This window comes from Stenella coeruleoalba, assembly GCF_951394435.1.
Source record: "Stenella coeruleoalba genome assembly, chromosome: 6".
Classification (NCBI taxonomy): domain Eukaryota; kingdom Metazoa; phylum Chordata; class Mammalia; order Artiodactyla; family Delphinidae; genus Stenella; species Stenella coeruleoalba.
In genome coordinates this window covers 95,343,875-95,362,438 of record NC_137151.1, presented here as the reverse complement: position 1 = coordinate 95,362,438, position 18,564 = coordinate 95,343,875, and the positions used below count along the sequence as shown (strand labels likewise).

The 18,564-nt window shown below is 38.6% G+C and overlaps 1 protein-coding gene across 2 annotated transcripts in view; it reads left to right on the top strand.

The window, feature by feature from the left end:
- The window catches only part of ICA1L (islet cell autoantigen 1 like), a 63,946-nt gene that overhangs the window by 31,574 nt on the left and 13,808 nt on the right, over positions 1-18,564 (top strand). For both annotated transcript variants that reach the window (XM_079924498.1, XM_079924497.1), the window contains exons 4-9: positions 622-745; positions 1,908-2,106; positions 3,866-3,991; positions 5,470-5,568; positions 6,826-6,911; positions 9,558-9,601. In XM_079924498.1, the coding sequence (XP_079780624.1) occupies positions 622-745; positions 1,908-2,106; positions 3,866-3,991; positions 5,470-5,568; positions 6,826-6,911; positions 9,558-9,601 (678 nt within the window). The remainder of the gene's footprint in view (positions 1-621; positions 746-1,907; positions 2,107-3,865; positions 3,992-5,469; positions 5,569-6,825; positions 6,912-9,557; positions 9,602-18,564) is intronic.

Genomic DNA, 18,564 nt, shown 5'->3' with positions numbered 1-18,564 from the left:
ACAACTACTGAGCCTGCGCTCTAGAGCCCGCAAGCCACAACTACTGAAGCCCGTGTGCCTAGAGCCTGTGCTCCGCAACAAGAGAAGCCACTGCAATGAGAAGCACGCGCACTGCAATGAAGAGTAGCCCCTGCTTGACGCAACTAGAGAAAGCCTACGCACAGCGACGAAGACCCAGTGCAGCCAAAAATAAATAAAATAAAAAAATAAATAGAAACCCCCAAATACTTTGTAAGAGGCAATGATCCTAAAGTGCACGTTTGAAAATGCGTCATCTGTGGCTTTGTTTTATTATTTTGGAATTTTTTTTTTCACTAAAGATCAGTCTTTCCCGAAGTGAGGTCCATGGAGTCAGTGCATCAAAATCATCTGGAGTGCTTGTTTAAAAAAAAAAAAAACAGATCCTCAGACCTGTAAAATCAGAATCTCTGGAGATGAAGCCCAGGAATTTGCATTTTAAAAATAAGTGTCTCTCCTTCCACCCCCAAGTAATTCTTATGTATAGAGAGTTATTGCTGTGAGAATTTTATTCGTGTGTGTGTGTGTGTGTGTGTGTGTGTGTGTGTGTTTTAAACCAATGATGAAATGAAACAATGAACTATACTGTCATTTTTTCCCTAGTTATATCGGAGGAAGAAAACGAACTAGGGCTCTTTTTAAAGTTCCAAGCAGAACGGGATACAACTCAGGCTGGCAAAATGATGGATGCCACTGGCAAGGCACTCTGTTCTTCAGCCAAGCAAAGGTTTATCATGGTTTTGCATCATCCTTAAATTTGTAGTCAGTATGACAGTTTTGATGTGTGTAGTTAAATTTGCATATTTGTAAAGGTTTCTCTTCATTCCATTAGAGGATTAAAAGAGAAGTATATTGCAGTATATAGTTGTTTTGATGCCTAAGTCTTATTTATTTTGAATTTAAAATAATTATTTAAAAATTGACATTCACAGGTTGCTTAATTCCTAGAAATAGACTTTAGGCCTGTACTTAAATTTCTTAAGTGGTTTGATGTAACAGAGGCACAGAATGGCTAAAATTTAAACATGTATATATATTTTTTTCACTTTTTGGATATTATACTATCTATGAGTACATTGGAACTTTTCCTCTTTTTAGGCAGAGGAAATTTTGTCTTCTTAATTATATACTTTGCATTCATTATTTTACAACTTTTTAACATAAAGATACCTGCTGCAAAGAATCTCCTACAATTACTAAATAAAGCCAAAATCTTTGCATTTTCTAGAGAAAAATAAAAATAGACTTTATCGGACCTGTAATGACAATGTATAACTTAAGTGGCTTTATTCTGAAACACCATATTAGTGCAAAAGTCCACCTTTAAGGAGGTGACAAAGAGACAGCCAATAAAAGCCCCTCTATTGCCACTAAGTCAAAAGCAGATCAGAGGAGCTGGGTTTGACTTGTGTTTCTTAAATCCTTTTTTCTCTTGTTCTCATCCTCAGCTGCTAAGAATTTTATCCTCATTCCTTCATCTAGCATTTTATCTGTTTTTCTATACCCAGGTTTTCCCTAAATTTGTCAAAAGAAAGGCTTTCTGCTTATAGGATTATGCTTTATAAATATAGGATCGCTTTACTCAAGGAATTCTTTTCTAAATGGCAGATTTACTTGGCAGATTATCTATACATGGATAAACATCTAAAATGTTGCAAAAATGATATATTGATATTTCCTGAAACAAGAAAGGGAGAGATAGAAACACATCTTTATTAACAGTTCAAAGTTGACTGTATGATCCTTATTTGCTTTCCGATTTTCGTAGGCATCTTAATAATTTCCTGTTTAAAGACTCATCTTGATAGCAAGTTATGCTTTATGGTTGTTTTTGTTTTATTTTGCTTATGGAACGTACATGCCTCTTATTTTTACCTCTCTGCCATTAGATTGGCTCTGTATACTCCCCTGTCTCGTCTTAAGCAAGAAGTAGCAACATTCAGTCAAAGGGCAGTATCTGATACCTTGATGACTGTCAATCGGATGGAGCAGGCGCGCACAGAATATAGAGGAGCTCTGCTGTGGATGAAAGACGTGTCCCAAGAACTGGACCCAGACACCTTAAAACAAATGGAAAAGTTCCGAAAAGTATGAAAATACATCCCTTTTTTATGTTTTCTTGAAGCTCTACAGAATAATTTAATCAAGAGTATAAAACGTCAGACTATTTTTGGAAAATGTGTTATATTATAAATTCTTGGTTGCTTGGAAATCTTCAGTTAACGTACAAAAGGTTGTCACACTTTTTTTTTTTTTTTTTTTACTCTTTGAGTGGCATAATAGATCTACCTTTTAAATGTTGCCTACCTGGACTTTTAGGAGTTGTTTGCAGGAGGAAAACAGTTCATTAGTCAGGAAAAAAAACTTAAGTAAAAACTCATGTAAAATGATTATTAATTATAAGTGAAGGTTATCAGATTTTTCATTCTGCCACAATACATAGTTTGACCACAAACTGTTAAAGCAACTATATGTGTGAGCATATATTTTGCTAAGTAAACTCCTTATTATAAATTGTATTCCCTGAATTTACCATACATAAATAGTAAAATTCACTCCTTCATAAAGTGCCTATAATAAAAATCCATATTTATATTTAGTATTGATGGAGTCTTTTTACTAGCCGTTACAAGTTCTTTGCCTCAATGATTACTCCAACAGACCTGGGCAGTAGTAGCTGGACACATGGCCTCAGGCAACTTGTTATTCTGTCCCCTTTATAATCCTTGACAATTAGAATACAATCCAAGGGAGTGGTTACACAACATTGTCAATGCACTAGTGTCACTGAATTGTACAGTTTTAAAACGGTTAAGTATATGTTATGTGAATTTCACCTAAATTAAAAAAAAAAGAATATAATCCACACCTCTCATCTAGACCCAAATAGCCCTGCACAGTCTGATCTCTGGTCCCTCTGCTGCCACATCTTGTACAGTACTTACTTTCTGTGCTCCAGCCCTTTCTATGCTTGAGGAAGGAATCGGCTCTACCCTATTCCTTCCTGCTCTGGAAACACTTCCCACACCCAGGACTTTTGTCCTTCCTTTTCCCTGGGTCTAGAAGGCTCTCCTCAGGGTCTTAGCAGGGCCTGCTCATCATCTTCCTATCCCAGTTCACACATCATGCATGAACTCACCAAGGGCTTCCCTGACCATCTAATCAAATGTTGTCACCCATTTCTGTTGCATTTATATGTTATCTTTGTGACTTGAGATTATGTTATATATATTTTTTCTTTTTTTCCTGGGCCTCCTCACTCAGGGATGGTGAGGAAGAACATTGTTCACCACAGCATCCCAGTGCCTGGACCAGTGCCTGGCACATAATAGATACCTCATAAGTATTTGTTGAATGAATGAATAAGTACATTTAAAGTTGAGTATTCACACTATTTGGTGATAAATGATTCATTTGTAAGAAATATAATAAGCCTGTATTTAAGTTTATAAATATATCTGTATGGTTCAGAACTATTATTAATGCTTCTCAACACTTTTACTATGTCCTCTTTCCATTTATTCTTCTACTCTTTCTTAGGTAAATATTATCCATCAGTAGTTTTGGATGTTTGTTTTTATTTGGAATCTGTTTTTTTTTTTCTTAACTATGTACCTTCTCTCTTTCATCACATAGTTTCTCAGCATAAAGATATCTGCTGGAAAGAATCTCCTACAGTTTCTAAAAATAGCCAAAATCTTTTCCATTAATTTTGAAATAATACAGGGAAAGGGAATTAGTCTTCTTTATTACAATTTCATGTGTCTGAAAACATGTATCATAAACCTGTGTGGTATATTTATTTCTGTATTATAAGCAATAATAACTAACATTTTTGTGGTTGCAGGTACAGATCCAAGTGAGAAATAGCAAAGCTTCTTTTGACAAGTTAAAGATGGATGTTTGTCAGAAAGTGGATTTACTTGGAGCTAGTCGCTGCAATATGTTGTCTCATTCACTCGCTACCTACCAGGTACCCACCTCCATGGTCAGCATGTCCTTGCAGTAAAGATGAGTGGTGAGATTCCTTTTTAAAAGTTGTCTAAAGAGTGCAAAAAAACTGTATAATTGATCAGATTCCTTTGACTTTGCTGAAATTGCTTATTGAGTTATGACATTCAGAATCATGAATGGAAAAGACTTTTCCAGTCTTTTCAGACTGGAAAAGACCTTAGGGTCTTTCTTTGCCTACTCCCATCGCTTCACATTATTCCCCTTGGTATCCTAGGAGAGACAGACAGACACTTATGGACTGTCTAGGGTTGAGGAGGGGAATGTGGAGAGGAGGCAGGATTCAAGGCCTATTAGCCTTGGTTCATTCAGAGTTACTCCATTTTAAACTAGTTCTACATACAGTTTCATTTGAAACAAATATGCTGTGGCCCTGAGCTGTGGAGCCTGCTCTCTGGAGCCTGTGAGCCACAACTACTGAGCCCAAATGCCAGAGCTACTGAAGCCTACATGCCTAGAGCCCATGCTCTGCAACACTTTTCTATCATTTTACGGATGAGGAAAGTGAGAATTAAATGAGAATTAAATGGCAATGTTGGGCTTAAAAACTTAAGTTTTCTAATTCTAGGTCTTGTGTTCTTTTCATTCTGCCAAATTACCGTTCCACACCACTTTAATCTCAGAAGTCTCATTTGTGCTTACTTTATTCCAAATCATACATAAATAGCATACAATGAGTAAGTTAGATATTAACAGGTAGCAGTTAACTGATTTTATCAGGTATTTGTAAATGGCAAAATAGGAGAATACATTTTTTTACATGAGAAAACAATACAAACTAAAGGAAATGGGTATTCACTGCTGCTTTTAGGGAATCTACTTAATTCAGTTCAGTACTGTGGAATGCAGAAATCAAGAGAGGATGCACTTGAAAATAAAAGTATGTGACAGGACTTCCCTGGTGGCCCAGTGGTTAAGACTCTGTGCTTCCACTGCAGGGAGAATTACTTGAGTTAGCTTCATAGCACATTTTTTTGACAAGTCTTTCTTGAACTCTAAATGAAAGTCCAAATTTAGTGGTACAAGTTATTTTCCTCCAGTTAATAAAGGTTTGTATTATATGCTTACCAACATAAAGATTTACACATATACTTCTAATGCAAATATGATATTTTGGTGCTTTTACCATTTTTCTTTTGGATTCCTCAGAAGGTGTTCTAATCTGCCAGTTGCATTCTCTTGGCTGCAATTACACTCTAGCTGGCTCCAGTGTACATTTCAGTGCTGTATACAGATAGGCACACATACATGCAGATACAACGCCAATTCTTATGGAGAATTACTGTTTACAGTGCTTGCTGGTTCACCAAACTTGGGAATTGATTTTAGTTCCTACTTCTTATTATTTGACAACTATTCATCTACGATAGTGAGGAAAAATAGCACTGAAAAAAGAGGAGAGGAGGGAGAACTGTAGTGTCACCTTTTCTTTTTCTGCAGAGGACACTGCTTGGATTCTGGGAGAAAACAGCTCGAATGATGTCCCAAATCCATGGGACCTGTACTGGCTTTCATCCGTGTGATTTTGTAGCTCTCAAGGTACATTTCTTTCAATGGTCTTTTCTTAGATTTATCACACTTCATTTGGATAATAACTTTGAAACTACTTTTTGCTAAGCCTAATTTCAACTTTACAAAACACTGGGAAACATTTTTCTACACTCTTTCAGCCATTTTTCTGAAGTTCCCTGATTCCAGATTCTACCAGCAGCACTAAACAAATACATGGAAATACTGCTGGTGGGCTCAAGATATTTGTAGGGTGGGGGGAAGGGGGAATAAAAGAAAGAGAAAGTGAAAAGAAAATTAAAATACAAAAGAGAGAAAAGGTTATGGAAAGGAAAAACTTAAGAGGAACAAGTGATGGGAAGTGGTAATGTGTTTTCAAAAATGACCACATCACCCACCTGACAATTTTAGGAGTTAAAGAAGAATCTCCTTGCTTTACTTTTACACTCATGTCATAGATGTGATTCATGATACAAAAATTATGCCAGTTTTGGTCATTATGTATGTGTGGTTGCCTCTGAAGAGACTACTGTATTAGGTCAGCTCTTTCTGTAACACCTACGTGAAAATGTACCCTTCCTGTCAACCTTCTGTGCATATGCCTTATCCAGCAGAGATGCACTGTGTTAATCATTCCTTCAGTTCTGGTAAGCTAGGTTTCAGTACCTTTGAACTTATCATTCTGCTTTATTTTCAGTAGAGCTTGAAAATGTTGAGTGTGCCTAAGTTGGATGTGATATCTGTGATGGGTTCATATCCTGCAACTGTATATTACAGGGGCTTAGTATGGATTTTTAAGTCAGGTTCTGACATAGCATCTTCTGTTTTTGGTAGATAACCTTGAATTTGTTTTTTGTTGTTGTGTATGTGTTTTGTTTTTTACTTTTTCTATGTTAATGCTTTACTGTATAGCATACTGTCTATTTAGGGAAATTTAACATCCAATTTCTGCTCAGACTAGACTTGAACTTGAAAATCTTTAGTTGTATTTAAAACGTTGCAGTACCGGCTGGCGACACAGTGTAAGTCTTCTTTTTCTTTGGCATATCACAGAGCGGTGAACCCTGTGGCTGGCCCATGGTGTGCATAGTGGCTACAGGCTGCCAGGATACAAAGGACACAGGGCTCGGGTCAAATTACATCAGCATACATCTCCCATATCTCACGCTCTCTACTTTAAAACTCTTCCTGTTTTATATTGTTCTCTAGAATTTTTGTTCTCATTTTCGTTTGCACAAAGAAACAAGATTCTTTGCATCTACTTAACATTGAATTTCTTACCCTTAGCAACTACAAGGCACTCCAGTCAAGCTTACTGAAGACCACAAGGAAGAACGAATAGAAGACAGTTCTCTCCCGGAAAACCTCAATAAGTAAGCAGACAAAAGTTATAGATCATGTTATGGAAGTCCTGGATACCATTGTACCATATATTTGGAAAGAGTTGCTGCTTCTTTGGTTTACCGAATACTTATTTCTCTGTCAATTTTCCAATTAACGTTAAACATTTGTTTTGAAACCTACCACCCCCCTCCCCCATTTTTAACATGGTAGGCAAAGTTGATGATAGCAATACAGAACAGTTTGGGTGATAAACCCAAATTCTATAGTGTGGGAGATGGAGCCTTGTATTAAGAGCCTTTACCTAGTGAATCCCAGAAGGGGCAGCTTGAAAAAGAAAGGGACAGGTGTCAGCAGCTATGAGACAGAAGCTACTGAAAATCTGTCTCCAGAACAACACAGATGGGACTGGATTGGTTACCTGAAAATGGAGGCTCTTGCTGTGCACATCTTTCATGTCGCCTCTTTCCTTCCCTTTAATTACATCTTACCTTTGTTTTCCTTTCAGAACTGCCACTTATCATTTTAACCAGACTGCACTGAGTATAGTAGCGAACCCAGAAATAGGCCCAAACAATGACAACCATATATTGTTGAATGGAAGGTGATCTGAAATACAAGTATTTCACCCTTTTCTCTAGGGGGAAATACAAATTTTTTTACTAACTTGGACATATAAATGTTTTAGTATATAGATTACACAATCAAATGTATAGATATGAATTAAATGTATTAACTTAGTTATACATTGACATTTAAAATTGTACATTAAGCATATTAAATTGGTAAATATTTCCGTTATCACATTTTATGAAAGTTTTATTCAGAATCTTCTCATACATCTTCAGCATTATGAAAGCTACCTTTTAAAAATTTTTTATTCATTTATTTTATTTTTGGCTGCATTGGGTCTTCGTTGCTGCGCGCAGGCTTTCTCTAGCGTCAAGCGGGGGCTACTCTTTGTTGCGGTGTGCAAGCTTCTCATTGCGGTGGCTTCTCTTGTTGTGGAACACGGGCTTTGGGCACGCGGGCTTCAGTAGTTGTGGCTCGGAGGCTCTAGAGCACAGGCTCAGTAGTTGTGGTGCACGGACTTAGTTGCTCCTCGACATGTGGGATCTTCCTAGGCCAGGGATCAAACCCATGTCTCCTGCATTGGCAGGTGGATTCTTAACCACTGCGCCACCAGGGAAGTCCGAAAGCTACCTTTTGAGTTAACTAACAGATTCCAAAGCACTTCACCTTCTCTTCCATTCAGAGTGTTTAAAACACCATCTATGTATTCTGTCGTTGGAAATTTCATCCCAAATCAAAGTATCTGTTTCCTCTGTAGGCTTATTTTGTAGTATTTGCAAATAAATACTATATTGCTTTTTAAGTGTCTTTAAAGACTTATTTTTAAAAACCCTCCAATTCTAGAGTTGTGAGGTTATACCCCTGGAATAATAACTAAATCTGGTTCAATTTCTTTATCTCATTTTTTTATTATTACACCAGATGGATGATATAAATTTCCAAAATTAGTATTGGTTTGGAATGTTTTAGGCAAATGTGCCTTCTTTTGTAAACATCACTTTGTTGTTCAAAATAGAGTACTCCATTTTTTCTGCAGTTCTTCATTCCCTCTAGTTCCCAAGTATTCTTGAGCAAAACCTTTTTTTTTAATACATCTTTATTGGAGTATAATTGCTTCACAATGCTGTGTTAGTTTCTGTTGTACAACAAAGTAAATCAGCCATACGCATACATATATCCCCATATCCCCTCCCTCTTGAGCCTCCCTCCCACCCTCCCTATCCCACCCCTCTAGGTCTTTGCAAAGCACAGAGCCGATCTCCCTGTTCTATGCAGCTGCTTGCCACTAGCTATCTATTTTACATTCGGTAGGGTATATATGTCAATGCTATTCTCACTTTTCCCCAGCTTCCCTCCCCACCCCCGTGTCCTCAAGTCCATTCTCTATGTCTGCATCTTTATTCCTGCCCTGCTGCTAGGTTCATCAGTACCATTTTTTTTAGATTCCATACATATGCATTAGCATATGGTATGTGTTTTTCTCTTTCTGACTTACTTCACTCTGTATGACACACTCTAGGTCCATCCACCTCACTACAAATAACTCAATTTCATTTCTTTTTATGGCTGAGTAATATTCCATTGTATGTATGTACCACATCTTCTTTATCCATTCGTCTGTCGATGGACACTTAGGCTGCTTCCATGTCCTGGCTATTGTAAATAGTGCTGCAGTGAACATTGTGGTACATGTCTCTTTTTGAATTATGATTTTCTCAGGTTATATGCCCAGTAGTGGGATGAGCAAAAAACCTTTTAATGCTTGAAAACTAAACTTCATACTTGATGGCGTTGGTGACAGATGTTCTCTGTGGTATAGTACTTAGCACAGCGTTTACCATGCTGAACGCGGTGCTTGGTGCTTGATCAATACTCAGTAAATATACATTGAAAGAATAAGAGGTGAAGGATTATTTTTACAGTCTGTGTAGCTCTAGAGAAGAAGATTTGTCTCAGACAGATTTTAGGAGATCTACCGGACAACTATTTTATATGTCTCCTCAGTTTAAAAAAAATTTTTTTTAAGCCACATAAAACTGTTTGTAGAGTATGAATCCCAAATGTATTTTAACCAAAACCTTTGGATTTTTTTGTCTTTACTTTAGGTTAGTTTTCTCAGATGAGGAAGTGAGCTTGGGAAGTGAACCAGGTAAGATGGTAAATTCATTAAAATGTGAAATGATCACATTTAAATGTCAAAACAGTTTGTTACACCCTTTGGGGATTGTGTTAATATCCATTCAATTAAAAAATGTTAAGTCCCTTTGTAAGTCTCTTCTGTACAAACTTGAGTTCGCCTTTTTTTCCCAGCTTTATTGAGGAGCTGTAATTGACATGTAACACTGTAAGTTTAAGGTGCACAGTGTGATGATTTGGTATATTTTAGTATTGCAAAATGATTTTCACCATAAGATTAGTTAACACATCTATCATCTCACATAGTTACCATATTTATTTTGGGCATAAGAACATTTAAGATTTACCCTCTTAGCAGTTGTTTTTAACTATAGTTACCATGCTATATGTTAGATCCCCAGAACTTACTCTTCTTATAACTGGAAGGTTGTACCCTTTGGCCAATCTCCCCATTTCCCCCATCCCCCAGGCCCTAGCAACCACCAGTCTACTCTCTGTCTCTAGGAGTTCAGCTTTTTTAGATCTCACATTTAAGTGAGATCATAGTGTCTTCCTCTGTCTGACTTATTTAACTTAACATAATGCCCTCTTGAACAGCAGTGAGCCAGTGCAGCAATGAACGTGAGGGTGCAGATGCCACTTCGAGACAGTGATTTCATTTCCTTTGTATATAAACCCTGAAGTGGAATTGCTGGATCATATAGTAGTTCTATTTTTAATTTTTTGAGGAACCTCCATACTGTTTTTCATAATGGCTATACCAATTTAGACATTCCCACCAACAGTACACAAGGCTTCCTTTTTTTCCACATCGCCACCAGCATTTATCTCCTGTCTTTTTTATACAGCCATTCTAACAGGCGTGAGGTGATATTTCATTGTGGTTTTGATTTGTATTTGATTTCATTAGTACTGTTGAACACCATTTCATGTCCCTATTGGCCATCTATATGTCTTTGGTTGGAAAAATGTCTACTTTGCCTATTTTGAAAATCAGATTACTGTTGTTGGTTTTTTTAATATTGAGTTATATGAGTGCATTATATATTTTAGATATGAACCGCTTATCACATCTGTGCTGTGCAGATATTTTACCTATTCTGTAGATTGCCTCTTCATTTTCTTGATCTTCTTTTTTTTCCCAGAGATTTTTAGTTGGATGTAGTCCCACTTGTTTATTTTTGCTTTTGTGTCTTGAGCTTTTTGTGTCATATACCAAAAATCATTGCCAAGACCAGTGTCAAGGAGTTTTTTTGTTTGTTTGTTTGTTTTTGTGGTACGCGGGCCTCTCACTGTTGTGGCCTCTCCCGTTGCGGAGCACAGGCTCCAGACGCACAGGCTCAGCGACCATGGCTCATGGGCCTAGCCGCTCCGCGGCATATGGGATCTTCCCGGACCGGGGCACGAACCTGTGTCCCCTGCATCGGCAGGCGGACTCTCAACCACTGCGCCACCAGGGAAGCCCTAAAATGTCTTTTGATTGGAGAATTTAATCCATTTACATTTAATTATTGATAGGTAAGGATTTACTAATGCCATTTTGTTCATTGTTTTCTGACTGTTTTGTAGTTCCTTTGTTCCCTTATTCCTTTCTTGTATCTTCCTTTGTGACTTGATGACTTTTTGTGGTGGTATGCTTTGATTCTTCTATCTTAACTTTTTATGTACCTATTACAGGATTTTTTTGGTGATTACCATGAGGCTTACAATAAAATGTCTTATATTTATAACATTATTTTAGGCTGATAACAAGTTAATTTGATAACATACAGAAACTAGACTTCTACTTCTCCTCCCCTCACATTTTAGGTTATTGATGTTACAGTTTACATGTTTTTTACATTGTGTGTCCAATAACAAATTACTATAGTTTTGTTTTGTTTTTTTTTTTTGCGGTACGCGGGCCTCTCACTGTTGTGGCCTCTCCCGCTATGGAGCACAGGCTCCAGACGCACAGGCTCAGCGGCCATGGCTCACGGGCCCAGCCACTCTGCGGCATGTGGGATCTTCCCGGACCGGGGCACGAACCCGTGTCCCCTGCATCAGCAGGAGGACCCTCAACCACTGCGCCACCAGGGAAGCCCACTATAGTTATTTTTAATATGGTTTTTTTAAACTTTTAAACTGGAATTGAAAGTGATTTATGCACCAATGTTACAATATTACAGAATCTGACTATGACTATATATTTACCTTTACTGATGAGTTGTACACATTTCATGCATTTTTACAAGGTTAATTTGCATCCTTTTATTTCAGCTTGTAAAGTGCCCTTTAGCATTTCTTGTAAGGCAGGTCTAGTGGTAATGAACTTTCTCAACTTTTGTTTGTTTGAGAAAGTCTTTATCAGGTCTTCATTTCTGAAGGACAGCTCTGCTGATACAGTATTCTTCATTGACAGGTTTTTTTTTTTTCAATATTTTGGATATATCGTCCCACTCTCTCCTGGCCTGCAAAGTTTCTCCAGAGAAATCTGCTTATGGTTTTATAGGGTTTTCCTTGAATGTGACGAGTCACTTTTCTCTTGCTGCTTTCAAAATTCTGTCATTGACTTTAGACAGTTTAACTATAATGGGTCACAGTCTCTGGTTGGGTGAAGTTGCTGCCCCTGCTCTCAGGTGGTGGAGGTGGGCAGGCTACTTGCTGGGCTCTGTGTTCAAGCAGTTCTGCTTGCTGGGCTCTGTGGTAAGGTGGTGCTGTGCTCTAGGGTCAGACAGTGTTACTAGCTGGGCTTTACAATCACCTCCAGTCAGGCAGGGTCACTGGCTGTGCTCCCTCACCAGATGCTGCTGCTGCCTGGCCTCTGTATGCAGGTGGGGCTGCAGCAGGGCTTCACAATCTGATGCAGCCTCAGCCTGCAGAGCCACAGGCTGAGTTTCATAATTGGGCAGGACTATGGCTGTGCTCGGCTTTTGGGCAAGGTCGCTGGCCAGACCTCCTGGTAGGGTGGGGCCTCATACTGTACCCCACAGTTGGGGGGTGTCATTGACTGGGCTCCCTGCCTAAGTGAGACTGCAGGACGTGCCCAGCAACTGGGCATGGACGTAGGCTGGGCTTTGCTGCCAGGCAGGGCTATAGACTGGGGTGTGCTGCTGGGCAGTACTGTGAGCTAGGCTGGGAGGCTCCCCAGCGTCCCTTTTAGGGCATCCTGGTCAGGTGGGCTGGGGCCATGCTCCCCTGTTGGGTGGGGCTGCTGACTTGCTTCCCTGCCTGGGCAGGCAATAGGATATGCTCTGCAGCTGCCCCAGGTCTCAGTCCAGGCTTCCTGGTCAGGCAGAACTGGAGGCTATGCTCAGCAATGAGTTAGCTTTCAAGCAGTTCCTAATTAGAGGGTCCAGTTATCTTCTTTAGGGAATTCTGGTCTTCTCTAAGATAGGTGTTTTAGTGTAGATATTCATTTCACAGGGTTGTATGATTGTTTCAAAATTATCCTCATATTTAAATTTGTGTTCTTATTTTTTTTTGTGTTCTTATTTTTTAATAAATATATATTATATGTACAGTCAACATATATATGAATTACTCTAGCTTTGGAGCCAGAAAAATCTGGGTTTGAATGCTGGCTTTTTTTTAAAACAAGTCATTTATGCCTCTCATTTTTCTTATCTGAAAAATGAGTCATACAATCCTGCCTTGCAGGACATCAGGGCTAGATATATTTATCAACTATATAGCACACAGTAAGCATCCAATAAATGTGATAGGTATTTTTAAGTATACACATAAATACAGACCATATTGATAAAAGAAACTATTTAAGAAGCTATAATAATCATGAGCTCATATATCTAACATACCTTCAGACTTATGTTAGCTAATTCCAAGGTTAGCTAATTTTGCATGCATAATCCTGTACCTAAGTAGAGAACATTTTTTTTTAACAGTCATAAGTGAAATATAATGGACATTGTTGTAGTTTCACCATCCATCTATAGTATTATTTTGTCTTTTAAAGCCTGCTGTATCAGCAGTTATATCCTTTCTTTTATTGAAGTATAGTTTATGTACAATATTATATGTTACAGTGTACAACGTAGTGATTCACAATTTTTAAAGGTTATGCTCCATTTATATTGGATTGGCCAAAAAGTTATTTCGGGTTTTTCCATAACATCTTATGGAAAAACCCAAATGAACTTTTTGGCCAACCCACCAGTTATTGTAAAATATTGGCAAAAAAATAAATATATATATAGGCTATATTCTCTGTGTTATACAATATATCCTTATAGCTTTTTTACAAAGCTATATAGCTTTTTTACAATATATCTTTATAGCTATTTTACATGTAATAGTTTGTACCTTTTAACGTCATACCCCAAACTTGCCCTTCCCTCTTCCCTCTCCCTACTGGTAACTACTAGTTGGTTCTCTATATCTGTGTGCCTGGGTTTTTTTGTTATGTTCACTAGTTTGTTGTATTTTTTAGATTCCACATATAAGTGACATCATAGTATTTGTCTTTCTCTGTCTGACTTATTTCACTTAGCATAATACCCTCCAAGTCCATCCACATTGCTGCCAATGGCAAAAATAAACTCAAAATGGATTGAAGACCTAAATGTAAGGCTGGAAACCATAGAAGTCCTAGAGGAAGACATATGCAGAACACTCTTTGACATAAATCATAGCAATATTTTTTGGATTCATCTCCTAAAGCAAGGGAAGTAAAAGCAAAAATAAACGCATGGGACCTAATCAAACTTAAAAGCTTTTGCACAGCAAAGGAAACCATCGACAAAATGAAAAGGCAACTTATGCAATAGGAGAAAAAATTTGCAAATGATATGACCGATAAGGGGTTGTTATCCAAAATACATAAACAGCTCATACAACTCAACATCAAAAAAACAACCTAATTTAAAAATAGGCAGAAGACCTGAATAGACATCTTTTCGAAGAAGACATACAGTTGGCCAACAGGAACATGAAAATATGCTCAGCATTGATGATCATCAGAAAAATGCAAATTAAAACTATAATGAGATATCACCTCACACCTGTCAGAATGGCTATCATCAAAAAGACCACAAATAAAAAAAAAAAAAAAAAAAAAAAAGACCACAAATAACAAATGTTGGTGAGAATATGGAGAAAAGGGAATCCTCGTACACTGCTGGTGGGAATGTAAATTGGTGCAGCCACTGTGGAAAAACGTATAGAGGTTTCTCCAAAAACTAAAAATAAGGCTGCCATATGACACAGCAATTCCACTCCTGGGTATATATGCAAAAAAAAACCCAAAACAGTTATTCAAAAAGATACGTGCATTTCAATGTTCGTAGCAGCATTACTTACAATTGCCAAGATGTGGAAGCAACCTAAATGTCCATCAATAGATGAAAGGATAAAGAAGATGTAGTGTATATGTACCCAGTCATAAAAAAGAATGAAATTTTGCCATTTGCAACAACATGGATGGACTTAGAGGGTATTCTGCTAAGTGAAATAAGTCAGAGAAAGACAAATACTGTATGATGTCACTTATATGTGGAATCTAAAAAATACAACACACTAGTGAACATAACAAAAAAACCCCAGGCACATAGATATAGAGAACCAACTAGTAGTTACCAGTGGGGAGAAGGAGGAGGGGAGGGGAAAAATAGGGCTAAGGGATTAAGAGGTACAAACTACTGTGTATAAAATAAATAAGCTACAAGTATACATTGTACAACACAGGGAATATAGTCAACATTTTATAATAATTATAAATGGAGCATAACCTTTAAAAATTATGAACCACTATGTTGTACACTTGTAACATATAATATTGTACATCAACGATATTGCAATAAAAATTTTTTTTAATTAAAAATGGTCCTGGGGCTTCCCTGGTGGCACAGTGGTTGAGAGTCCGCCTGCCGATGCAGGGGACACGGGTTCATGCCTGGGTCCAGGAAGATCTCACATGCCGCGGAGCGGCTCGGCCCGTGAGCCGTGGCTGCTGAGCCTGTGCTCTGCAATGGGAGAGGCCACAACAGTGAGAGGCCCGGGTACCACAAAAAGAAAAAAATGGTCCTAATAATAGTTGAAGATGTAAAAATCTTGGATTTTTTTTTTTTGTCATGCTTTTTTTTTGCCACACTGCATAGCATGAGGAATCTTAGTTCCCCAACCAGGGATTAAACCCTGGCCCCAGCAGTGAAAATGCCAAGTCCTAACTCCTGGTCCACCAGGGAATTCCCTACCTTGGAGGTTTTTTTTTTTTTTTTGGTCTCTGTCTATACTGGGTTGCAAATTAGGTAGAGACATGGGAAACAGACTCTAAGAAACTGGCTCCTAGTGTAGTAATAGGGCATAATTTATCCCAATATAGGCCCAAAACTTAGAGATAATTTTTTAAAAAAATGTTTGCCTATGGGTTTTTTGTTTGTATGTTTGATTTTTTAATGTTAAACATTAAAAAAATATGCTGTCTTTTAAGTACGTATGTTTGATCTTTCCCTTCATATGAAATCACTACTGTAAATGAGAAATGTGGAGATGCTGCTCACAGCTATGCACAGCTCTTAGAAGAATAAAGCAGCCTTTGAATTAAAAGTACAACATACCCTGTTAGGAACACAGATTTGAGCCAGGCTGTCTGGTTTGAACCTGAGCTCCACTGTTAATTAATTGTGTGACCTTGAGCAAGTTACTCGACTTCTTGCCTTACTAGTGCCTCATCTGCAAGGTGGGGATGCCATGGTTATGGTGGTATCCGGTAGGGTTTTTATGAGGATCACCAAGGTTAACGTGCACCAAGCCCTGAGAAAAGCGCCAGGCACTCAGTAAGCTCTGTAGCCACATTAGCTGTTACTATTTCCAGGTCCCCAAACCATGCAGTATAGGATATGGAAGTTTGGCACAAAAATTGCATCAACTTCACAGTTTTGCCAAGTGTCAGCTCGTCTTAGAGCATCTGTCCAAGGCCTGTGCTAGGCCCAGGGAACACAGAGATGACCAGCTCCACTCCTCCACCAGGAAATCCTGAGTCTGATACAGACATGAGCAAATAAACCAGTAGAAGGCAGCATGGGGAATATTACCCATGTGCTATTAACTTGAAAAATTATAATCCTCAAGGAATAACCTCAAGTAATAATGTATTGTTAAGTGTATTTGTTTTCTATTGCTATGTAATGAATTATCACGGATTTGAAAAAAAAGCACAACATAGCCAATCATTTATTCATTCATTCAACATAAAATGAATACCTGGGGCTTCCCCAGTGGCGCAGTGGTTGAGAATCCGCCTGCCAGTGCAGGGGATATGGGTTCGTTCCCTGGTCCGGGAAGATCCCACATGCCGCGGAGCAACTAAGCTCGTATGGCACAACTACTGAGCCTGTGCTCTAGAGCCCGTTAGCCACAACTACTGAGCCTGCGTGCTGCAACTAAAGCCCGCGCACCTAGAGCCCGTGCTCCACAACAAGAGAAGCCACTGCAGTGAGAAGCCTGCGCACCACAACGAAGAGTAGACCCCGCTCGCCGCGCGCAGCAACGAAAACCCAACACAGCCATAAATAAATAAATAAATAAGAATATCTGTTGTGTCAGAGACGTGAAGAGCAGGCAGAACAAAATATAGTTGACCCTTGAACAACGTAGGGGTTAGGGACACCAACCGCCTCCCCACCCCTACCCTCTGGCCGCCGTGCAGTCGAAAACCCACATGTAACTTTTGACTCTGCCAAAATTTAGCTACTAATAGCCTACTGTTGAATGGAAGCCTCACCGATAACAATCAATTAACACATATTTTGTATGTTATATGTATTGTATACTGTATTCTTACAATAAAGCTAGAGAAAAGAGAAAGTTATTAAGAAAATTATAAGGAAGAGACTTCCCTGGTGGAGCAGTGGTTAAGAATCTGCCTGCCAATGCAGGGGACACGGGTTCAAGCCCTGGTCCAGGAAGATCCCACATGCCACGGAGCAACTAAGCCCATGTACCACAACTACTGAGCCCTCATGCTGCAACTACTGAAGCCTGCGCACCTAGAGCCCGTGCTCCACAACAAGAGAAGCCACCGCAATGAGAAGCCCGTACACCGCAACAAAGAGTGGGCCCCGCTCGCTGCCACTAGAGAAAGCCCACAAGCAGCAATGAAGACCCAATGTAGCCAAAAATAAATTAAAATTAAAAAAAAGAAAATTATAAGGATGATAAAATACCTTTACAGTACTGCGCTGTATTTATGAATACAGTACATTTACATTGTTTACAAGATGGGTCATCTATCAGTACCTACATCAATATTGTCTTACATAATAGAAAACACTGTAGATATTATATGTATTACTAACACTAGGCATCAAAAATAAAACGATAATGTGAAAAAGATTCATATTTATTTACAGGTGTAACGATTCATGCGTCTCTAACAAAGAAGCAGCAATATGATTGCATTATTGTAGCCTAGTGTAACTGCTAGACTGTTTGGATGCCTTCGGTGTTAACTCTGGGGCTCTGGATGGCCAGGGGCATTGTCCAATTTCAAAAGAACTTTAGAAGTCAGTCCCTTCCTGGCAAGGAACTTCCTGACTTCAGGGACAAAGCATCAGTGAAACCGATTCAGAAAAAGGGTTTTCATGGTCCAGTCCTTCTTGTTGTACAGCCAGAAGACTGGCAGCTGGTGTCTACCTTTTCCCTTCAAGGCTTGGGGGTTGGCAGCTTTATAGATGAGGGCAGTCCTGATCATGCATCTGACTGCATTTGCACAAAACAGAAGAGTTAGCCTATCCGTTCCTGCCTTAAATCCTGGTGCTCACTCCTCTTCCTTACTAATAAATGTCCCTAGTGGCATTTTTTTACCAGAATAGGACAGTTTTGTCTGTATTAAAAGCCTGTTCAGGCAGATATCCTTTCATATCAATGATTTTCTTAATGTCATCTGGGAACTCGTCTGCTGTATCTTTTTCAACACAGTTTCTCCTGTTATCTTGACCTTTTTTAAGCCAAACCCCTTTTTAAAATTATCAAACCATC